The sequence below is a fragment of the Gallinula chloropus genome (assembly GCF_964237585.1).
Source record: "Gallinula chloropus genome assembly, chromosome: 19".
Lineage (NCBI taxonomy): Eukaryota > Metazoa > Chordata > Aves > Gruiformes > Rallidae > Gallinula > Gallinula chloropus.
Window position 1 is genome coordinate 5,757,875 of NC_140104.1, and position 24,769 is coordinate 5,782,643.

The 24,769-nt window shown below is 46.0% G+C and overlaps 1 protein-coding gene across 1 annotated transcript in view; it reads left to right on the forward strand.

The window, feature by feature from the left end:
• Nucleotides 1-2,569: 2,569 nt before the first annotated feature.
• Nucleotides 2,570-24,769, forward strand: part of SGSM2 (small G protein signaling modulator 2) — a gene marked incomplete at its 5' end in the record, with an annotated part of 52,900 nt that continues 30,700 nt past the window's right edge. The window contains 2 exons of the mRNA XM_084273283.1: nucleotides 2,570-2,626; nucleotides 9,733-9,808. Coding sequence (XP_084129409.1) covers nucleotides 2,570-2,626; nucleotides 9,733-9,808 — 133 coding nt within the window. The remainder of the gene's footprint in view (nucleotides 2,627-9,732; nucleotides 9,809-24,769) is intronic.

Consider the following 24,769-nt stretch of genomic DNA (forward strand, 5'->3'; position numbering starts at 1 on the left):
TGCTCCAGTACAGGATGTTAATTGAATCTACTTTTTCCCCCCCCCCACCACCACCAAAATCCTGGCACATTGATTTATACAGTCTCTGTTCTAACAGGGTCTCACAGTTCTGAGTACTGTAGTTTGAATGTAACACATGCTTTGTATTCTCATCTTAATAATCCTTTACTTAATTAAAGGCCATGAAGTGTTTGGACAAGAACATTCTAGACATTTGAGAATGTATTTTTACAACCTGGAGAGAACGCATCACTGAAAACGATAATGCAGCTTTGAAGTGCAACGTTTGCTTATTTGTAGTGAGCTGTCAGCTTCTAGAAGAGAGCAAATGGCTGCGCTTTCTAAGAATCTCCTTTAAATATCACAAATTACGGTCCCTATTAAGACAATATAGATTTCTAATTATATGTATTTGTCTGCAAGTTAAGAGACTTGTAATGGCTTCCTCCATAGCCTATCATAGATGAGTTCACTGATGTGCCTGTGAGTTTATAGCAGCCTTTGGGAGGAAGAAATGCCTTTTTTGCCTCATTTGTAACACAGGAATTCTGCCTACACCATTTAGCATTCAGGAGCTGCTGGAGCTCTTTGTGAAACCTTACTGTCTTCACTCTGAAATTTAAGTGAACTTTTGCACATTCAAGTATTATATTAGCAGATTGAAAGAATGAATGGAAAACACTGACATCACTACACAAGTACTGTAATAAAGGGTTGTGTGTTTCTGTAATGGGGTCCTCGCATGTGGCAAAACAGCCTCAGTCTTTCTGCAGAGAAGGAGACTTGGTGCCTTCAGTGAATGTCTTATGTTAACCAGCTTTTCAGTATTGGTGTTAATTAGGCAATAACGTCAAAAGAGTGAGCTCTGCAGGGTAGCAGCCTCCAACTGCTTGATAAATGCCGAGACAAAACTGAATGTTTAACCTTCACCTTGACATTTAGTTTTTGAAACAGGAGGCATTTATCCTAGCGTAAGGTTCCATTCTGCTGACTTTTTAATCTCTTGCACTTCTTGGTTAAAATGTGAAATAACTGACTGAGACTGGAAGGGCACTGGAGGGACCCATACTATGGTGTTACTGAAAAACCGTGTTCTGCTTGGAGCAGCCAATACTTACTGTGGTTTTGATTTGATATTTTTTTTTCTTTTCCTCAATTTTCTTTTTACTTTTTAGACACAATAAAGTCTTAGAAATGCCGATGAAGTATACCTTATATGCAACTGAATGCGTCTAGCCCAGCACTCCCTGGCTTCCACCATTATCTTAGATCCCCTGACAATCCTTGGCATTAAATTTTTACAGCCAAATTTCATCCCATCCATTCTGTTTGGAGAACTGAGGTTTTATTAAGGGATGAGTGGGCATGAGTCCTGTTTCCAGCTTTGTCGCTAACTCAGTAACATACAGCAAGCTAGTTTTTCTGTATGTACATAATCCTTCCTCTTCTGTAATAAAATCATGGTAAGACCCTCCCCTATCTTGGAGGGATGTCAAAGCTTACTTTGTTAAATAATAGTAAAAGACTTCGGATTTCTATAACGTTTTGTATCCAGAGGATAGTAAATACGATTGCTGATTTTGTTTAAACTGACATTCTGTGGTCAAACTGTTTTCTTATAGCATCAGGCTTTGTTTTATTTTTATGTCTAACTTTTAAGGGTCAGCCTTATGGCTAAAATGTTTAGTTAATGCAGTAACCCTATTAGCTATTGACTGAAGTGTTTTCTCTTTTATCAGTGCATTAAATGGATATGGAACACTAATTTTTAATAAAGTATTATATTTTGTCTCCTGTGATTTTTTTTCTCCAGCATCATAACTCTTTATTTGCCATGTTGGTCACTGTGCTTTTGTGATCCTCACTGAGTATTTAGTATTCCTGAGCCACAGAAATACTGTATCAGCAAATGGCTTTTGGATTATAAGGAGCTGTTGCTACCTTTCATCCATATCCTGCAAGCTCAGGATGTTTGCAGGAGGTGTCAGTGGGCTTACAGGTTCACTGGGGACAACTGGTTTTCATTTTAACTGGGCTGTTCCGTTAATTGTAGAACAGTTCACTGCCTGCAGTGGTTATTTCAAGTCCATGGAAATAACTTCATTTGCTAATAAGAATCACAGAGCCGTTTCATCTTCAATCTACACAATTTGTATTACCACAAAGGTAATAGAACTTGTATCTTGAAAATCTTGGCTGACAGAGCAGCCTAGCGGGGAATTGGGTACAGAGATTTAGTCCCTGTTCTGCAGCAGGTGTTGCCCCAGGCCCAAGTTTCGCCTCAGGGTCGCGCGTTGCCTCAGGCCCGCGCTTCGCCTCAGGGTCGCGCGTTGCCTCAGGCCCGCGTTTCGCCTCAGCGGAGGCCTCTCGCCCTGCCTCCTTCGCGCAGCGGCGCGGTTGCCATAGAGCCCCCGCAGCTGGGGCGGTGTCAGCAGCGGCAGGTGCGGCCCCGCCTCGGCTTGACGTCAGCCGCGGAAGATGGCCGCGGGGCCGCGCGGCGCGGAGCCTTTCTCCCTCAGCCGCGGGTGGCTCTGAGCGCGGCCGGGTGGCTTCGCTCCCCGGCTCCGCCATGAGCTGCTCGGCGGACGCCGTGAAGGAGAAGCTGCTGTGGAACGTGAAGAAGGAGGTGAGGAGGGAGGAGGAAGGGGTGAGGATGGGCGTTCTCCGTGGAGCTCCCCGCCGGAGCGGTGAGGCGGCCAGAGCGCCGCGCTCCGGGTGGTGGAGGTTCTCCCCGGGGCTCTTCGGCGGCACGGGGGGGGGTCCCGTCCGTTCCTCCCCGTGAGGGTTTCAGGGAAACGGACAGAGAACCGTTTCGGGGAAACGGAGGGTTTCTCCCGATGGATGGGGGTTCCCGGAGCCTTCCCGGGGTGGGGGGAGGCGGTTGGGACCCCCCCCCCTGCATGGCGGTCGGGGCTGGTTCTGCGGTGGGCTCGTTGTATCTCCGCTTTCGCCGTGGGGCCGGCAGCCTGGAGTTTCCCTTGAGTAAATAGAATAAAGCTTTCGCCGGATGGAATTAAAACCCGGCTTCCCTTCGGGAAGGCGATGAATGGAGGCGGAGGGTTTGTCAGCTACAACCGTTTAACCCTTCCCTCGCCGGAAAAATCAGCCCAGGGAGTCCGGGCGCTGCTTGGCCGAGCAGCGGAGGTTGGTGTTGTAACGGTGCTCCGGGAGCCAGCGGCGTGCGAGTTTGCTGGGCTTTCCTGAGGGGAACCGGGGAGAAGAGACTCTGCCCGGCCCTGCAGCCCCTCACCGTGGAGCTGCTCTGAGGCAGAGGCAGTGAGCTCATGGGCCCCGCTCCCGTATTGATAATGCTTTGATAACTTCCATAGCTGCAGCGTCTGGGGAAGAAAGGGGGGGAAATGGGGGAAAAGAAAGCTCCAGCGAGCCCCTCAGATGAATGGTGCTGGCTCCCAAGTGTTGGAGCCGGGCAGAGGGTCTGTAACTGCTCTGGGAAAGGGCGCAGAGGGTTGTGTTGCTTTGCACAATGGTTCTTACAAGTAGCTGTGTGACAGATGCTCAATGGGGCAATCTTGAGATCCGTTCCTGGATAAACTGCGGAACAGCCTGTGCCTGGATGGGGATGGTGGCACTAATCATGGCTGTGTTCGGTCTGCTCAGCCTGCAAAGGCTGCCAGGGGTCCCGGTGATGCACTCAGCAGGACAGCCTTCCCATCCTGCTTTCCCTTCCGCTGCTGCGGAGCAAGGTTCCTGCTGGGACCCTCCTTTCGGGTTCCCTGCCAAGGAGATGTGTTGGGGTAAGCATGCCTTGGGCTGAGAGCACTCAGGAACACGCTCCAGCATAGTGCCTTGGCCCCATGTACCCGAGTACCAGGTTTTGCACTTTTGCGGCATTTGACTGTGTAACAGCTGAGCGGCTGCTTCTGAGTGAAGGTGTGATGCTCATCTATTGCAGCGATAGAAGCGTTTTGAAAAAGCAAACTCCCCTCCTGCCCCGGGGGGTTTGCAGCTGGGAAATCAGAAGCAGCCAGAAAGCAGAGTTCATTAAAGCTCAAGTGCAAAGTTGTTGCTCCAGCCAAGGTTCCTGAGCCTGAATCTGGTGTCCTCGTGTTGGTTAGCACTGAAAGCAGAAAATACCAGATGCTTCAGTCAGTGTAGGTGGATTGTGAGCAGTAGAGTAGGGATGGACATGTCCAGAACGGTCTGCACACAAACCGGCATGCCTGTGTCCTAGAATGACCCAGCCAGCAGCTGGCTGCAGGGCACTGAGCAGGTGATACCTGTCGCACACGAGATGCTGGGCTGAATGCAGCCGCAACCCTCCTGCTTCGTTTAAAGAATCTCACTTCAGCTAGGACCTTTGAGCTGAGGTAGTGTGGGCTTGATTTAGAAGTGTGTGTGATTGCTCTCCTGGGTTAGCGTTTAAATACATAAATAAGTTTGAGAAATGTTTTCCGACTCTGAATGCTGCAATCTTGTGCTAATGTACAAGATGGAAAGTGAAATGGATTTTCATGATCCCAGCCAGCTCGAGCCGAGGAGAACGAGTGGTATATAATCAAAATATCTGAGGCTAATTTGTTTTTAAAGTCTCTAAAATGTTTTTAATTGGACTCTAGCCTTTAAATTACTTGAACAATGCTTGAAAGTGTTATTTCTAACTTCTATGTCGTCTGTGTTTTTGTTTTGGTTTTGATTTGTGTTTTTTTCCCTTTTCCAAATCCTCACAAATGCTCTCTTAGAGGATTTATATTGGCTTGGCTTTTGGGGGGCTGTCCAGAGCTTTCCATCCAAAGACAGTCATGCGAGCTGTTTGGCGATTGCAGGTTACGGTAACACCACTGCAGTCAGGTGGTCAGGGTCCGGGTAGCTGGAGACCCTGTCTGTGGGAACCTGTCTGTTCTGCTTGCCTGAAGACAGATGGTGTCAGGGGGCTGGTGGACACACTGAGGTTGAGGTACTTTTTTCCTTGTTAATCATTGAATGGAGCCAGGAACTTATGCCAACCCCTGGTATACCAACCTCCAGCTAATGCTGCCCTTTAACTTTTGCTGGTAGGATTTTCAACCTTGCTTTTTTTTATCCCGTGTGATCTCTCACACAGCCACTTACACCTGGGTGTGCGTTGTGTGTCGGTGGCCTTGCTTGGACAAGGGTGGACGTGAGTAGACCATCTCTGTTTGCAAAGCGATCGTTCCCTTTGTCCTTTAAACCCAGCCTCTTCCTCCCAGTGGGTTATTTTCACATAACCTTGATATCTAATGCAGTTCAGGGTGAGCGTATTCTTTGTGTTGCTTACACCAAGGCTGTTAAAATTCAGTTGCCTCTGCAGAGTATAAAATGGTTGCCTCCAAAGTGACTCGGGGCAAAATGTGTTATTTTGCCTCTCCCTCTCAGCAGAAAATTTGGCGTTTTTTCCTTTGGGAAAACTTAGTGGTGTCTGCTTTCTCTCAGATGGACTCTCAATTCCCACTGATGAAGAATGTATTTTGTTGGCTGTAATAGAAAGGAGGACATGTAACGTGTTTTGAAAATTTAACTCCACCGGGACTCATGCTGAGGCTGCTTATAAGTTCACGTTTCAGACATTTATCTCTCTGCAGGAAAATCTGTTGTGACAAGTAGACTCATAAACCATATTTTGCTCTGGCCATTTCCTTCTACCCACTGAACTGGAGGGTTTTTGCCATTTCTGGAATTAAGCGCAGCACTCTTTCTGGCTGTGAAACAAGCAGGATAATGTTAACCTTAGCAGCATCACCCTGAAATGCAACTTAGAACTAAAATGCAGCCTCTTCTGAGGAGAAATGCTTAGTGGCTTGTGTTTCCACCACCCAGTTCTTCACTGGGGGTAACAAAGAGTTGGTGCAGCAGGAGTGATCAATAGATGAGATGGGCAGGAACTGCACAAGCTAAAGGAGGCACAAAGGGTTTTCTCCTTTGAGATAAAAACGCCGAGGTTTTCAACTGTGGATCTGGTCATTCCAATGTGGTTTGGGCACCGTTCTTGGCCTCCGACACTGCATTGACCCCATGGTGCTTCTCCAGCATCCCCTCATGATGCAGGGATGGGGAAAATGTTGTGACCCGTATGCTGGAAGAGTGGTGCTGGATTGAAAGGCCATTCCTATCCCTGAAGGTTGCAGAAGTGTTGAGATACAGCGGGTTAGCCCTGGTCAGAAATCCATCATCGTGACAGCTTAGCAAAGTGCAGTAAAGCAAGTCCTCGCATTGGAGCAGACTGAGAACTCGACAGAGGGATGGAAAAGAGAATGCCTGTGGGAACACCAGCCCTTTGCTTGGGGAAAGTTAGTTCATGGTCAGTGCACGTGGTGTCTTTGAGTCTTCATTTTCTTGGTCTCTTATATCAGCAGGTAGCTGAAAATTGGCATTTACTTCCATTTTTAAAGCTTCCTTATAAGGAATATTAGAAAAACCCCAACAACCAAACATAAAGGCATTTCTTTTTCCATAGTGGAATATATCAAACTGATGTGCACAGCACTCCACACATGTGCCTGTTGCACCTCGGCCAAACCTCCACCGCCTCCTTCCCACCAGAGCAGATTGGTCTCTGACAGCAGCCTGGGCTGGGGGACAGCCCTCCATCCCTTGCAGCAAACCAGCAGTTGAGTCAGCTTCACAGGTTTCTCTACCTGTGCAGGTGGATGGTGAATGCAGGGGGGCGAGCTGTTGATGCTTCTTTTAATGAAACTAATTTGCAGTCTGGTTGGGTCCGCTCCTATCTGCAAGTGGGTGTCTGTGTGGGCTTGTGCTCAGAAAGCTTCCCCGGAATGGAGACACACAACAGCACGATTCCCCACAAAGAGCTGCACAAAACTGCAAGGGGGGGAAAGAAGGAAAAAAAACCAAACCCAAAAACCAGGCTTGTGTTCTGTTTGATCAGAGCCGTTTGATTTGGCTCCTTGCCTGGAGCATCCCTGAATTACGTGGCAGTGAGGAATGACGTGCGATTGAAGAACGCTGCATTCCAGCTTTCAGATCTTCACATCTACAGTCTGTGCCCTGAGAATGTTTTCTAATAACATCCACTAACCCTCCAGAAAACCTGCAAAGGATGCTCTGTGCTCGATGGCATTAGGGAGCAGACGCTGATTGCTCGCCTGGTCTGTGCTGCTTAGCTCTGGAGGTCCTGGATTCAACATCTGCTGATGGGCTGACTGTGCCATGCTGCCCTATAAAAGTAGGGTTGGTTGTTGCATCTAAAACCTTATTCTTTCAAACTTTTTCATATGCTAATTATTTGTTTGGTCTTTTTCTCTGGGTCTACAAACAGGGACACAAATAACAACACAAAGACTGATGATTGGGGTATGCCACAAAATGTGTGATGATGGGGAGTTTGCCTCTGAGCTGGAGTTCTTGCTCCTGGAAAATGACTCCTCTTCCTCCCTGTTTTCAGGAATTGAATTCCAGTTACTGATCTCTTGGGGGGCTGATGCTGAAATCACAGTCTGAAGTCCTGGGTGCCTGAGTCCATGGCTCTGAATTTGAGTCATACACGTGCATGGTGACCTTCAGGCAGCTTTTGTGTTCTTCCTCTTCTGCCCACCTTAGCACTAGCAGCACTCAGAGCTATTTTTTCCTTTTAGTCAACCAGGCCTTATATTTGGTAGACTAATAGTTTTAATTTGGTAAACTCAGAACAGCTTGCAAAGGCTGGGTCACTTGTGCAGACGGGTCGGCTGTGGCGCAGAGATGAGTTGGCTGGCGGCAGTGGATCCGCTGTCTGTGCTTCCTTCGCAGGCTCTGTGTGCTGGAGTGTGCTGCACCCTGTGGAAACACAGCCCAGAGCCTGACCGCAGTTCAGAGCGGCGCAGCTGCCCTGTCCCTGTCCCTTTGCTGCCGTCTGCCATGGGGCCATCGTCTGGAACATCCTTTGGCTCCTGCCAAGACAAACAGGCATCAAGTTTCTAAATCAACAGCGATGCGAGTGAAAATGTGAGAAAGTGGTTGATTGCTGGATAAATGGGGTAATCCAGGTGCTTCCAGTATGAGATCCCATCTATGAGACCTTCTCACACCTTTGCTCCTACCCTCATACCCCTCCACTTCTCACTGCTTCCTGCAAGGTCCAATGTTCTGTAGCCATGTCAGAAATGCTGCAGAAAAGAAACAAATTGCCTTGTTAGGAGTTCATGTTGTCAAGCCTCAACTGTGAACTGTGAGCCTGGCTTTATAAAGTGCAAAAGACTTGCTTTGAAGTCCTCAGATAGAAATGTGTTGTTTTTCCAGAGCCTCTTATGTGTTTGCCTTTCCCCTCAATGTTTTCTTTGCATCCCTGTTCAATAAGAAGCCCAAATTCTGTAGGATTGACTTGATCCATAATTTGGGACGAGTGCTGTGTGTTGAGAGGCTGGAGCTGCAGAGTAGGTGGAGGAGTGGGCACGGAGACCTCGAGATGCTTCCCTGGGGGAAGGCATGCTTGATTGCAGCATCCAGAATTGGCCTCAAATGATCCTACTGGAGGAGGAAGCCCTCTAAATTGGAGGAAGCGCCTTCGTAGGCAGCTGCCACCTCATCATTTCAGCAACACAAGGACAGAGCCCAGCTGCTGATGGAGCCTTGCACCTGCAGCTCCTCCTGCCTCCTGTGCTGAGTGGGAAGGCTTAAAACCTTTGGACCTGCTAATGGTGCAAGGAAGCTGTTGAAAGAAGAGAGAATCTCGTTAAATCTTCTGCCACAGTAGTGCTTACTTATACAGAAAGTGATGCAGCATTTATTAGGCAGAGTGTCCTAGCCATGTAATTACAGCTCACAAATGAGAGAAGCCAAAAATGGTTGTGGGTTTGTGTCTGGAAGAGCAAGTGCTCCATGGCCGGGAAGGAATGAGTGTCTGATAAATGACTTGGTGGAGGCAAATAGGTTTTGTCTGGTTTCAGGCTGAGGAAGCCATTGGGGGAGGAATGAGGCAGCAGATGAATGGAGGGTAACTGTAGCCTGTCTTCGAGACCATAATTGTAAGATTTGTCTATTTTCTTCCTTAATTTTTGAAAGTCAGTAATCTGCAGTGAATTCCCTCTGGAGCTTGACACATCAGCCTTGAAACCAGAGAGGAATTTTGTTTTGAATCACTAAGAAGTGAGAGAAATGTGATGTTACTTGCTGTAACTGTTCAGTGGTGTCTAGAAGCAAAAACCGAAGGCGCTGCCTTCTCTATCGGTACTGTATTATTTTTGTGCAGTGCCTGGTGCAGCAGAGATTTGAGAGCATAATTTGTCATTACTGTGGCTTTTAAAGTCCCCAGATGGGGGAAAGGTTGCTGCAAACCTCTCTTGGGACGTATGCCTGTGTAGCTCGGGGATTCTTTGTGCTTGAAAAAGAGCAGAATCTCACAAATGGGAAGAGGACATAGCAATACATAATCTTGTTTCATGAGCAGAAGTAACTATACACAGGAAGGCCAGGGCTGAATCACATCAAAAGTTTTGCACAGCCCTTTGGACCTTCTGCTGAAGGTTTCCAGAGTGCACTCTGAAGTAATTCAGGTTTTTTAGGGGCATGTCCCAAACAGGCCTCTCCTTATCCTACCAGGGGTTCCCTCATCCCATGAAAAGCTGCTAAGGTTTGTCCTTTTTTCCCCCTCCTGAAGTGCTTCTGTCCTTCCTTCCTTCCCAGCATGTAACTTGTGTGAGTTGTTAGTCTCTCGGTGGTGGGGAGCGGGCAGGCACAATGCAAACTGAAACTCCCAAGTGCTGGGCAGGTTTGTGTTGGGATCTTGCAATCACTTTTTTTTTCCTCTCTTTATTTTAGGTGAAGCAGATCATGGAAGAAGCTGTCACCCGGAAATTTGTACATGAAGACAGCAGTCACATCATCGCCTTATGTGGTAAATGACACACAAAAGAGCTAACACTGCTTCATCTTACTTGTTCTATAGAAGTGTATTTTCTCTGCTGCCAGAGGTAAATGGTGGGATTTAAATATTAGAAATCATGGACTTCAGGCCCATGTCACCCTTTCTTTACACTTGCTATATCTGCAGGTATGTTACAAATAAGAAAGTAATTCATTAAAATGGCATTATCCAAAATAAATACCAAGCCAAAATGACAAGGTGATTTCCTAGGTAGCACTAGCAGGTTAAATAATATCTGTTTGGAGATAAGAGGCAGCCCAGAGAATAGCTGCCAAAAGGTGAAGTTTTCAGTCACGGGTGAAGATCTGGTGCTGCCTTCCAGCTGGAAGTACTTTGCTCTGTAAGTTGTCTCAGTGCATTTGAAGAATGAGGCATCTCATTTTGAGTATAAATGACAGAATCCAGCCCAAAAAGACACTGAAAGAGTTGTTGCCTGTATTAAAAGAAGAGAAAGAATGGAAACCTGGGTGGCTCTTCTAGCCACTGTCCTGCCACTGGCTAGGAATTTCATATCTGCACAGCACTTCCCTGCCCTCCGCTGTGCGCTGAATGCTGTGTGGCAGAAGTGATTTGGGAGATTGATGCCCAGGCTTCAACATCATGGACATTCCTGTATCTTCTTTTAATATAGTCAGTGAGCCATTATGTTGGCGACTTTGTCTCATGACTGTATTTTGGAAGTTGCATTAGCAAGAATTAGTGAGAAAATAAAATTTCTTTGTGGATAACATCATGTGTACCAAGGGCAGCTGGTGTTTCAGAACTCTGAATGAATTTAGAATTTGAAAATTTGATGGTGGCTTGGCTGGTCCCTGCAGACTTAGAGTGATGTTTGTGTGTTGTGATGATGGAGTGAAGCACAGCCTGCCTGGGTGGGTGAATAAAGGTTGGTCCGATGTTGGGCACTCGTTAGAGGTCAGCTCACGAAAATTCACACCCTTGCAGGCTTAGCCACTTCCCTCAGTGCCTGGGAAGGAGCTGTTGGATGCTGGTGAACAGTTCTGAAATCCAGCCTGTAATTTACTGGGGCCAATACAAATTTAATGCTGTTCATCAGACTTCGGTGTGTGGGGAAACATCACAGCAAGATACTGCAGAGCACTAAAGCTGTGCAGTACTGTAAATATGTATGTTGGCCTATGAATTCTTGGCTGCTTTCTCAAAGACTTAACTGGGAATGATGCTGAGAATGATTGGAGAACAGCCATCCTCCAAACACTTCTGGATTTCACAGAAAGGAGCGCTTGCAGCCAAGTATTCCCAGTTATGTGCTGATGACAGGGCAGAGGTTAAGAAGAGTGGAAGTTAGATTTGGCTTTGGAGATAAGTGGACTGTTCACAGGCAAAGAAGTATTGCCAGGCCTGTTCAGACAAAAAAAGTACTGCTGCCTTACTGACAGCCAACGTTGCAGAAGAGTACCCCCTTCCCATCACAGCAGTGAAACTCCAGCCAGCTCTGCTGTGTGTGGTATTATGTACATGTGGTTAATATTTCACTTGCCTGCTTGCTGCTTCCAAGTTATCTTTTACTTCAAGCTCCAGAGAATTTATTCACCCCTACGTATTCAGTGCAGGAATGGGAGATTTGGCAGTGTTTTCTGGCTAATGTTTTATTGCTGTTAATACAGACTATAGCTATTTTTCCATTTAGGCTGTGGATATGTTAAATACTCCCCTTTTACCTACTGTATGTTTGCACTATACAGAGGAGAGAAAGTAACTGAGGAAAATGGTCCTGAGCCAGGAGCTGGCAGAGGAACCCTGAGCCAGTGCCCTCAGTGCAGGCTGCTGGTTTGATCTGGGGAGCTCCTTGTGCTGTGTGTCTGATCCCCATTTGGGAAGCTGTAATCTGCAAGATGTGCTGCAGTGTTGATGTCAGGCATAGTGGGGTGGCAGCTATTTCTGTTAGAGTCTGCTCGGCCAAAATTGGGAATGCTGCAAAATCCTCTTATTATTTGCCCCTTCTGCCACTGGGATTCCAGTTGGTTTTGTGTTCTGAGTTCTGTCGGGTCTGAAGAGCTAATAATTCTCCATCAGCTGCCTCCTTATTGCCCAGCCACCCTACCTATGGAGGTATGTGGTGCCTATGGGAGCACCTGTGGCTGCTTTGGACGTGGGACTTAATTAACTCTGAAACAGAAGTAGGTAAAGCTGAGTGTGCTGATATTGCTTGGGCTAATTGAACAGAGAAACTGTTTCCAGTAGGTTTGGCTCAGGGCTCCTGGCTGGGGCTCTCCCCTGTGTGCAGTTCTCTTCCCTCCCCCACTACAGCTTCATGTGCCTCTTCAGGAGGTTTTTCCCTTCTATTTAAAATTAGATTGGCTCAGTACATGAGTCACTTTCACTGAATCTTTGTTATAAATATAGAATTCTTGTGAATCATTTTACTCTTCTGCAAGGCTGAGTTTAGCAAGTCTCTTAAATACATGGTAGTCCATTTTCAGGGCCTGTCTGCATCAGTAACAAAACTTCCTAGCTCTCCTGGGTCTGGAGAGGCTGAAGGTGCCAATTAAGTAGTGCATGCTGCACCCTTAGGTGCCACTGTTACTGTACATGGGGATTGTAAAGGCAAGGAACTACAAGGCTGAGATGGCAGGTTCACTCTTCAGCCCTTACAGCATCTTTGATCTGTGCTTAGGTGCATTGTCTGTTAAGCAGTAAGAAGTTTTTTGGGGCAGTTGAGCCTGAATGAGTTTCCTCACGCTGTGACTAGCCCTTGAAATGTGTCTCTCTGGCCCTGGATTCAGTCCGTGGGATGAAGCTGGACAGAAGAGCAGCTCGTGCTGTGGTGGGTCCACTTCTAAACTTGGAGCAGTATCCAACGGGTAGGAGGGCCCCTTTCCTGCCCCAAGGAACCTGAGTGAGACCACTGAGACAGGAGATGATCTTAACGCAACCCATCTAGCCTGTTAAGCATAGAGGATGAAGCAGCAAGCCTGTCTTTGCAGGCTCTGGAAGGAAATGCCATTCTCTGGGCAGAGGCTGCTCTGTGGAACCTTTCTGGCCCTGGAGGAACAATGCAGGTCAGCTCCCATCCTGTGGAATGCATTGAACCACAGGATGTAGCCTGTGTGGTCTCAGAAGGAATACAGCACTGTCTTTTCATCCCTCTGGGGAAGCAATGGATGCAGTTGTCTCTGCTCTCAGCCCAGTTGATAGCATAGGTCCATTCCAGTTGCTCTCCCATCCCATCTGATCTCCAAGAGATCTCTGCGAGTCACTGTGGGCTGGGTGCAGTGTGGCTAACAAGTGCCGTGTCAGTACCAACATTCCAGATGGCTCTGGGCGTCAGGGTGCTGCTGAGTGAGTTTCACCCATGTTGTGTTGTCAATTCGAGCGTAACAAAGTGACTCAAGCCCTGTGGGTATCCGTAGCATCTCTAGTGGACAGGCGTTTCTGTTAGAAACTGGATGTGGATGTTTTCAGCCTGGGTTATCTGGTGCCGTTTCCATAGTAACGGTAGCTGACATTGCCTGACGTGGGGACTGTGCCTTGCTCGTTCAGCCGAGTGTCACCTCTGTGGGACAGGGAGAACGCTGCTGCTCTCCCACATCCTTCCCATCACTGGCTGCCCTGATGATTTCATGGCTGGTTGTGTTCTTGCCAGGAATGCTAGTCCTTTCCAGGTTTTGTTACCTCTGAGGGAAAGGGGGAAGAGAAAGGGAGCTTTGCTCTGCCTGTCTCTGCAGTCCTCTAACCAGTATTTACCAGTAGCCAGCAAGCAGGGTTCTCCAGTCCAGTGCACTACACCTTGTTTGTCCAGAACCCACCTGCAACTTTGCTGTGCCTCTTTGTGCATGGCTGTCCATCTTTAGATCTGGCAGTAACATGCTGCTATAAGCACAGAATTAAAGCCCTGTTTTTTAAATCACTTCATGCAGCAAGCATGATGGCCCAAGCCCTGTTCCTGGGTGGATCCAAGGCAGGGCTATGTGTGTCCTCGAGGGCGGTAGCTCACATAGGAATCTCACAGTACTGGTTTCTCCAAGTGGTCTCTTATGTGTCCAGTCAAGATCTTTCATTAATTCACGTTTTAATATTTCTTCTCTTTTGCAGAGTATATTTTTAATGTCTTCTTTTTAAAGACAAATCGATAATTACTGTGAAAACAAACTTTGTCCAGACAAAATCCTTCTCAGTGAAGTTAAGTGAGCTGTTCCTATTGGTGTGTTTATTACTTACGGGTAGCAAGGATGCTGGCAAATAAACCCCAGGATTGTACAAAAGGTTCAACATCCACCGCATGTTTGTTTTACAGGAAATGTGAACTTTGAATTGAGTCATAATTAAATTCTTGTTCATGGGAGTTGACCATGCTTGGCCTGGTTTGTAATGTAAAGGTATTTTTATATTGTTTGAAATGAGCCTCAGTAGTTTGTTCTCTTTGAATAAATATTTTGAGTGCATTAAATGAGACAGTCCTGAGTTGTCGTGCTGTAAAATAATTGCTGTAGACTTCAGGTGGATTATTGAGGTCTGGGATGTGTCAGAATCAAATGTGTGTTGTTTCGATGTAAACCCACTCTGCCTGCTTGTCAAAGTTAATGCAGTTGCTGCAGTCTGGGGGAAGGTTGGCAGTAAACATGAGAAAAATGGTAACTTGGGCACTGTCAAATATGCAGAACTTAGCTTTTCAATGAGACTGGGGAAAGGATGAACTGCACAGAAAGCTTTTTTTGGCCTGGATAAATCTGCTACCAGTAATTAAACCCATTAATTAAAATGTATAGAATCCCTTTGTGGTTGAAATGAAAAGGCCAGCTTTGACTTTGAGTTGTAGAACAGTATTTAATCTTGTGCTCGAGGCTTCTTTTAAACCTTCCTTGTGGATTGCAGGTTCATGTTGTGTGTGTTCTTTGGTATGTGAACAGAGAAGGGAGATTTGGGGTTTGTGTCTCTGTCCCTGGGCATTGTGCTGCTGGACCTCGTGGGGGACCCAGCAGGTTTGCACAGGAGCTGTGAGGAGATGCAGATGGGGTTTTTTTGCAGGGGCATCCCCCTGGTCTGCTCCTTTCCTCCCGCACCAATGGCTGGCATTGGCTCTTCGGAGCCCTCATGCTGGAGGAAGGGCAGCTCAGTGCCCATCTAATGAACCTCAGGCCCAAAAGGATGGGTGTGAGGCCCGTCATCCTGGGGTGGGTATAATTCCTTAGAGTGTTATGGGCATTACTTGTGAAATATGATTGTGCTTTTTATTGTGGCAGCCAAACTTGTTCCCCTTTGCCTGAGTGCTGGTGGAGAAGGGCTTGCACAAAGGAAGCTCCGCTCTGCACACTGCAGCAAGTGGCCTCTGTGCTGGAGAGCATCACAACTGCATGGCTGTTCTGCAGGGCTCTAGACTTCTGGTCTCCGTAAGTGGCTGCCTGCCAGTGGCACTGCAGATCTGCTCGAGTAGCTGAACTTGAACTTGAGTCAACCAGGAGTAGGCCATTGCTTTGAACTTGATGTTTGAGAGAGCTTTCTCTGGTTTTATCATAGCACTGGGGTTTTTCTGCTGTCAGGGAAGGTTAGACCTGTAGATCCAAGTGTCTCTCTGAACTGCATCTCACATTCCTGTTGATACTGAGATGTTGATGCAAGCGTGACCAAACCACTTGTAAACTAGAAAGCAAAGAAACTGAACTCAAATTCTGTAAGGTGTTGAAGCTTGTCTAGCAAAGAAAACAACAAAACTCCTAGCTTCTTTATTTTTTTTAATACTTTGGGTATGTTCCTTGGATACTTGACTTCTTCCTATTTCCAGTGATTAATATTTGATATCCTCCTAGTTTATGTTGCAGTCCTTCACTTCACAGGCTTTTGGAAGTATTTCTTTTTCCTTACCTCAGTGCTGTTTAATTATCTTTGCCTTCCAAATCTGCTCTAAAGCTGTGCTCTATCTAGACCAGACTTAAGGACCAAAAACATTTCCCCCCTCTTAACCCAAGCAGCAATTTTGTGATTTCAGAACATTCAGAACATTTCTATCTTGATAGATTTGTTGGGAATACTTGCTGCAGCATCTGCAGCTTCATGTTCTGGCCCATTCCTGACGTGACGTGCAGAAGAGGAATGCAAGAGGAGACAAGGGAGCCTGGCTTGCTCAGCCTGGGACAAACCTGTCCCCTTGATGGAGCCCCATTAACCTCACGTTTTGCTGTTTCCATTTCTGTTATGCACACTGCTTTTCTTCTAGTATTAGCTGATGAAACCTACTGGTTTTCTGGGGAATGCTGTATCAGAGATCTAGAAAAACAAAATCCATGTCATGATCTGCTCAATAATGCCCTGGGAGCAGTAATACGGTTTGCCTGTAGAGCTGGATCCGAATAGTAAGTGAAGGTGTTTACACGTGATCTCTGACTATGTTTAGTCATGTGTGCCGCCCTTTAAACAAAAGGAGGGTGGGATCACTGTGCCGAGTGATATGATGAGTTTACATTAGTAAGCAGTCCCTGAAGCAGCACATCGGAGAGGTGGCCTGTGCCCGTTCAGGTGGCATCTCCCATCCCATAGCGAACAGACCCTCACCTGACTACAACCTGAGCACTGACTTGACCAGTTCAGTCTTCTCCAGAAGCAGCTGCTTGCGAGACCTTTGGCAGTCCCAGGGCACGGTCGTGGAGGAGGTGGTGGGTGAGGAGGTCCGTGTGGTGCCGCATGTGGACCTGGCTAGCTCTTTGGGGAAGGCTTCCATGCCTAAGGGCAGGGTGTGCCAGGTCGTAGGGAGATGCTACCATCACACTTGTCCTCCACATGGCTTCTCTTGTATGCTCCTTCAGCTTCCCTGCATTTCCTTTGGTGCAGCGAGACTAGAACATGTTCTTGACGTGTTTTAGTTGGAACAGGTCTGTATTGGACAGTACCTGTTCACAGCGAAAGGACTGGCAAGTTTTGAGAAACAGAGTGGTTCTTGTGTCCTGTTAACATTTTAGAACCGATTCGATATATAACACGATTGCAGTTAATCTGCCAAACACTTCTTAAGGTTGGACTTTTTATCAAACAACAGTTATTTCCCAGCTTTAGTCAGGTGTCACTCTAGTGTCCTAAAGCAGATGAGTACCCCTTTTGTTGTGGAGGTGGTAGACAGTAGGAATGTGATTATGTGGTGGGATTCTCTGGAGCCACGTGCTTAGTCTGAGATCAGTTAAGATCTTAAGTTTTGGAATATGTAAGTAAGTGTAGGAATACAAACAGAGAGCTTCAGCTGGAATCCTGGATGTGTCTGTCAAAGCTGGCAGTGGAAAACCAGGAACCCTGTGAAGGTGAATGTGGCTGGTGACTCCTTGAGACCAGACATGGGGTGTTTCAGGGACTGAGAGTGTCTGAGCTGCCAGTAGTGCTGGTTAGGGACCATAAGCTGCTAACACACAAAAGGGTTAACCACAAAAATGCAGTTAGTTGTGGGACTGTTTTCTTCATTGCTCTCACGATGACCTGTTATCCCATTTTGCACGAAGTTAATTATGTTTGAAAGAGAAGATCTAATTAGGAACCAATGACTGCATGATGCTGGAGCTTGTGTTCTGTTTTTTCTCGTTCAGGACCTGAAATCCAAGCAATTACCAGAGTCACCCAACGTCACGATTGCCAGCCCCGAGCAATGAAAAATCATGAGTCAGAAATCTTTTCCTTCATGGCCCTAAATTACAAGAGTGGATTAAAGTTCATGACAGGCAAATAAAATCAAGCAAAGAATAGAAATGTATTTCTTAAATACAATTCTTATCCAGAGATTCTTATGCAGGTGTTCAATGAAAGGAACAGGAGGAAGAGCTAGGCTGGACCTTATCTTAAAGTGTCCTGCCTGACCACACAAGAAGCTGTTCCCACCAGCTTCAGCTGGAGTAACAGCCTTTTGCTTCCTCTCAAGATCAGCCCCATTAGGAAGCGATGCCTTATGCTTTAGAGTTTTTAGGTGATTCCTTGAGCTTCTAAATGCTCCCAGGTTTGCAAAAATGCAAGAATTCAGTTTCTTCTTGCTTTTTTCCTTAGCTCACACAAAATTAATTTATGTAGAAATAGATGTAATTATCCATTGTCCAACCAGACAGTTTATTATTTGAATTCTTTTAGCTCTCTACCTTTGGCATTGGTGCTTTTAAAAAATGCACTTAATCTGCTATGGAAACACAGGTGTCTCATAAACAAAATACGAGCCTCACTGTATTAGTGCTCAAATTTGGAACACAAATGGAACATTTTCAGTGATGAAAGATACTTATAAAATAGTTTACAGATATTCTGCCTCACTCTGTAAACACATTAGGCCAAAGATCATCATAATTGGGGGGAGGAAAATATTTTTTCACACAAATTTAAAAGATTTTTGATCATGCTCCAAAGATGATTCTTTTAAAGTAATGAGTGGTGTGCTGTAGAGGAGAGGGAAAAACCCAAGAGTGAATACTAACTGTGATGTGAAATCAAATAGTTTTTGAACTGCATGTGTTCTTAGTTTGAGAAGTGAAACATAAGCTCTCATGCTTTTTAGAGCACTCTGATAAACTCTTTACTTCAGTCCTGAGCCATCAAATTGGATTGCCTTCAATTATTTAGAGAAACCTCAGTAGTTTTGATTTACTCTTAATAGTGTTTAATGGAAACACTTCTGTTTTCTGAGATCCTTGAAGCTTAGTGGTCAAGATTTTGAAGAGGATGGTCACCAACTTCCATCCCTGACGTTGCCCAGCCAGAGCCATCTTTAGAACTGAGGACTGGCTGTTTAGGTACCTTTTTGTCTTTTCACCTCAGGGATTTATTGAAAACACGATGTCTGTGCCCTGTCTGTGTGGCAGGGCCCAGGTGTGTCTGTAGCTTGAGTCCAGATGATCCACACAGCCATGGACATTCAGTTCTCAGCGACTGCTGTTTTTACCTTGCTTCCAGGAGGAAAAATTGCTTTCTCCTGATACAGATTCAGACCATCCCATTAACTGTAGGTGGAGTTTTGTGGTAGTTAAGTGCACTTTTACTGATGGACTCCTCAAGGCAGAGACTGTTTCCCCTTAGACAGTTACACAGGACCTAGTTCTGTGCAGCATTGATCTTTGTGATTTTGTAAAATAGAAATACTTGGTGTTCTTCTAGCAACTTTCACCTTTGCATGGATTCTCAGTGATTTGCTACATTAGTGCTTCAACAAACATTAGTAAAAGTAATAGATACTTTAAAGGTCTTCATTTTGCAGCTTCAAATGAAAATGAAATTAAATATGAAAACAGCTTGCTGTCCCAGTTGATCTGACATTGGGTGTCTTGACTTCTCAGCTGTGACGGTGCTGTGTAACTCCCTGAGATCCCAGGCTCTTAGCAGTACTGCTGTAGGTCCAATAGACCCCAGGGAGGGCTGCTGTAAACAGTGATGTGTAATAAATGTACCAGACCTGCAGCGAAGCTGCCAGCTTCAGCTGTCTGCAGCGGTGTGGAGAGATGAAAAATGGGCACACGCTGAGTCCTGAAGTCGTACGTCAGCAGTGGAAGAAACGCATCAGCACACACAACTTGGACACACGTAGCTATTGAGGGATGCCCAGTTACAAAGCGTGAGTTGTACTTAACTACTCAGGCATTTGCTTTAGGTTATCATCATTTAAAAATATTTAATTGGACTTTACTTCTTTTGTACTCTTGCTTCCTACTCTTCTGTTCTATGAAGCAATTTGTTTCCTTGTTGTAAGGGTACTTCCTCTATCTCAGTGACATACAAATCTTCATTCTGGAGATTTGTGTGCTTAACCCTGAAAATTATGACGGGACCACAGATGTAATTGTATTATTCATAGTCCATGCTGTGGTATTTAAAAAGTCACAGCACCAGAGGTTTGAAGAAGACAGTAGTCCAAAATGAGACACTTTTTTTAGTGGTTTATGTTCTGATATGTGAGGGAATCATTCCATGTGGGTTGCAGTGGTTGTAGCATGCCTGGGTTTGAGGAACGAGGTGCTGAAGATCCAGTGAGGCAGGTAGGAGCCAGTTTGGCTGTGGCACAGCTCTCCCCTTGTTATCCTTGCCTAGTGTCCCAGGAGCACTCTTGGATTTGTTCTGTGAAGTCCCTTATTTGCAGTGCAGCTTTACAGACAGTTTACAGTCCTTGGCATTCTGAAGCCAGAATGTCAAATTAGAATTGAGACTTAAGCACATGCTTGATCCTTGGCTTTTCCCTCTTCCATAAAATGCACAAAACAGGACAAAGGAGCAAATTTGGGTATCTCCTCTGCAGTCATTTGCTTATAACCATCTGTACCTGAATACTGGCTACCTCATCTCCTCAGTGTGCATTTCCCAGTGACACAGCACCCTGTAACTTGCTAACAAAATTGGCCTCAGAGGAGGCAGATCTGAGATTGTCTAGGTAAAGCAGCAGCAGCTGGAGATCGTGAGCATCTAACTGCTTCTTTATCATCCTCCTCTTTTCACTTGTGCTTATTTTCTTCAGCCTCATGAATTCTATTCCCTATGCACAGTTTCCATGAAAACAAGGTATTTAGCTGTGGTGTTTCTTCCTGTCTAAGGAAAAATCTCATCTGCTAAATAAACCCCATAAGTAATCCTACCCCTGGCTGCCTCTTTTCTGCTTACCCCCCCTTCCAGCCCCAGCCCTGGAGCTCTCTTATTTCATGCTCCATTAAGTTGTGTTGAGGTTTTCATAAAGGCAAAAAGGAGAAAACAAAACTTGTTCACCCAACCCTGCAGAATTTCCTTGTTGAAGTCATAAAAAGGGGACGTTTTCAGAGCTTGTTGGGGATGGTGATTATTTGGACTGTAAATCAATAACATATCTACACTTAATTAAATTTGGGGTGGATACTGCAGAGGATGTTCCTCAAAACTGGGCAAGTTAATGATTTTTTAGATGGTTGCTGGCAGCTGAACGATCCAAGGGAATTACCTGAGCTGTGTTGATTTATCCCAAGTGCAGAGCTGCTCTTCCAACCTGTACATAACCAGTATCTGTGCTTTTCCATTGTCAGTTTTTGTGTGTATTTAGTGCTGTAAGTACACCAACAGTAGGCAGGCTAACTGAGCTTACAGTAGTTTACCTGTGTGCATCCATACCTGTAAGTAAAAGCTTGTGTGTGTGCACAAGCTACCTGTTTGTACACAAAACTACCTGTCGATGTCTTTCTGATGTTACCAGTTCCTCCAGAAGTAGCAACATCCTCATTTCCTTTTATCTTTTAGAGTGTCAGATTCCAAAAGGGAAAAAGTGGCTCATTTTCTTTAAAGTAGGTAAATAACTTCATTTTCCTGTCCCAAAGATTCTTCTAAAATGTTTTGTGAGTTAGTTTTTGGGCAGCAGTCTGAGCTCTGCGTTCTGCAGTTCATTACTCCAGAGGGATTACACACTTTTTGGTTTCTCAAAAATGAAGTGGGCTTGCAGATACCCTATTTACCTAACCCTCCAGCTCTCTCCACCCAAAATAGTTCTCTGTCAAGATTATTTTTTCCCACCCCCAAGCTCTGCCCTGTGTTCTTGATGTTGTTCCCATCACATGCTGGGTGGTTCTGTGGTTGTAATATGTAAAGTGCATTGAGTTCAGCTGGGTGAAAACATGTGCTGGTGTTCTGTGGAAAGGAGGAGGGGGAGTGTGTGTGCACACCGTGCCCTTCTGTGTGTTCATCAAAATTCCTTCTTGGTTCTGACACCAGCCAGCAGGACAGTAGGAGGGAGCATATTAATATTCAGGGTAAATGAGTGAGTTCAGTTTGTTTTCATCTATTCCCACAAGATGAATGCCAGGACCCTGCCAAGAGAAGTTGTTTAAATCCATGAACCAGTGCTAACTCCCTTGCAGATTGCCAAGACGGAGGAAGCATAAGCAGCCTAAGTGCAGAGCAGCGGGTGTCTGGAGGCTGTCCCGCGCAGACATGGAGGGGACACGTGGAGGTTTTTGGGAAGAGTTTGTAAATGCTGGTTTACTTCTCTGTAAAATGTCCAGTGCTTGGGAAACAGAAACCTGAAACAAAAGAGAAAAGCTAAGTGGAGCTAAGGAGACATCCTCAGAAACCTTGTGTCTCCTTTCCAAAGCCATTTGAGCACCACTGTTGAGGTCCTCTCATCTTTTAAAAGATTCTGCAGCTTGAGGTGACTCTTCTGCCAGTTTTCCAGGATGTGGTGAAGTTTCCTCATTGACCAAGCTTGGCTGGGTGTGTGCAGGAGCACGTGGCTGTGGGTGATACTGATGAGGTGCCGTGAGACCAGAGCCTTCTGTTGGATCTGGGGAGCAAAAAGCCCTTCGGGATGCATCCTGGGCTGACCTTCTTCGTGCCCGCGCTGTGAAGGCCCTTGGCTGGCCGCATTGTTGGAGTGGTGCCTCTCTGCAGTTACACGGTCCCCTGGCTTGGAACCGGAGGGCATCTCTGATGTGCTCCCCTCCTTGTGTGCTTTATAGCTTAACTGGATAAAAGCCACTGTGTTGGAAAGCTAATTTAGATGGGATCTGATGTGAATGTAAAGTCAGCTGTTCCTTATGGAAAGGAGCCTGGAGAGAAGAGCTGGAGACACAGAGTCCCGTGAGCCTCGGGCTGTGGGTGAAGTAAAGGAGGATGGTGTGGCTTGAAGGTCACACAGGCTGGGTGCCTCGCACACAGAGCTGGACATCGTGTGTTCAGCTCATCCCTGGAATGTTTTGGGGCAATCCAGCAGCTAGTCCCAGTGTCTCTGCCCTTGCAAATAACCACTACACGTGTATTGCCGTCGGTTGGGGACTGATGTTATGCCAAGTCCTTGTGATGAGAAATGTCAGGATGGAATAATTAAATACTGGGGCTTTAGGGACAGTCACTGTAGAAATTGCCCTCCGTGGCAGCTGCAACATTTATTAATAATTAAAGCTGTGCCTGCTGTGCTTTTCACTAAATTTGTTTCATTAATATTTTATTGTTTTAAAGAAAGAAAAAAACAACAGTGAAGGTGGGAAGAGAGCCTGTTTCCTAAGCAACAGCAATGCACTTCTTTGCAGTTATTTTTAAAGGCAGGTTGCTTCATTTAAGATTTGGAACCGATTACTGCTGCATTGCTTCAGGCATCTGGAAAGCTGCTTTTCTTTTTCAATTTCTTTATTTCTCATTGAAAGACAGAGCAAAACAGCAGCTGGGTTAAGAGTTGTTGTGATGGTTGCTAGACAGGATCTATGAGTATGATGTGAAAAACATCTCGATGCTGTCATCGCTTTGTTCTTCCCGTGCCGCTCTACCTGGCCTTGTAAACCTCCACGGGCAACCCAGCAGTTGCTGCTTCTTTGTTGGATGCACAGATGCTCCATCCTCTTTAGCCAGCAGTGATGCCACTAGCGCTGGGGTCCCACTTGTGTAAGACCACAGGCAGACAGGTGTTGCCTTTGCCACCTCCACACCTCTCACTGCAGCAGATGGTTCCTGGCATAAGCTGGTTGCTGAGAGGGGCCAGGAAGGGATGTGCCCCTGTACCCTGTTCCTCCTTTCAGGGAGTAGTGCTTAAGGTTTTGGGCATAGCATGGGTGAAAAAGCAAGGCCATGGCTGTCTTCCGAGGCAGTAGTTGTGCTTGGGAAGTACACCAGTGTGTGAAGCAGTGCCAGACTTGCTGCTCAGTAGCCTGGTTTGATGCTGTTGAGTTCACGTCCTAACAAGAGTGTGCAGAAGCTGAGGCTGTTGGCATTGGTCCATCATTGCTGTAGAACATCTCCCAAGACTTTGGGCTCTGCTTCTCCTGGGACTCCTCTGGGTTTGGCTGGACTGGACCTTCTTTGCCAATGGCACAAGAAGTGCTGGGACAGCTGTGCCAGCATAGCCCAGGGCTGGCTGCCACAGAGCCCCAGCAGTGGGGGGTTATTGGCGGTCTCTTTCCTGGGGGTCTCACGGAGAGCAGAAACACGGTGACTGCTTTCCATCGCATGAGGGGACGAGGCTGAATAAGCTTTCTTCTCTGCTTCTGGATAAATCTACGTGTGTAGATGAAATGCTCCTAAGTGCCTTGATCCTCAGTTCCTGGCAAGAAGCCTTTTAAGTATCCAAGAACAGTGTTCCTTTGCTGGAAAAAGTGGGATAAATGTATATGTGTTTTCTTCCACTTGTCATCAGTCTTACCTATGTGCGTTTGACTGTCTCCCAGTTTGTGTTTATACACTGCTTGATGCAACGGGACCTTAATCTAATACGGAAAGTAATAACCAAGTTTTTACCATTTAGGATACTCTCTTTACCCATCCGGACAGCATTTTGTCAGTGATAAAAGTGAAACTGGAAGATAATAAGCAATTAAATGAGGGATCACAAAGAAAGGTGAGTCACGCTGTTTTGTTCAGAGAGGTGGTGGTTGTAGAAGTATATGAATGCCTTGTTGTAGCACTCGGTGAGGCTTTATTTGGGTTACAGCAGCATGGAAATAACATGGATGGGCCAGTACTTCTTTTGTCTACCTTCTAACACAACAACAACTTTGTCCATTTACACTGGAAACAGAAGGGTGTGTAGATTTGCATAGCATGAGCATTTATGCTGAAGGCATCCAATGAATGCTGGGAATGCTCAAATGCTTTTATTTATTAAAAAAAAAAAGAAAGAAGAAAAAAGAAAACCTGGCAACAAAACAAAAGATAAACACCTTCATTATCAGTAAGTACAAGAGACACTGTTTCATTTATACCCGCTGTACTGCTTCCCACGGGGCTTGCCAATCTCCTGCCTTACTCATCCAGTGTAGCATGGCTCTGCGTGTGCAGGGCTTCCCTGTGTGGATTTGAACTGTCCCTGTTGTTCGAGCCCTGGAAGAAGCTGGTCCCAGCACAGTGTGTTTCGATCCTGTGCTTTTGGCCTGCTTGCCAACACCATTTACATGAGGTGTTTCAGGCTGGGCAGCTCTTAGGATGGCACATGTGTCGTGGCTCATTTGAAGGTGAAATTGGAGTTCCGGTTGGGTTTTCATGTAGGTTGTGAAATAGGGGAATATGTTGGATTTATTCAGAAGA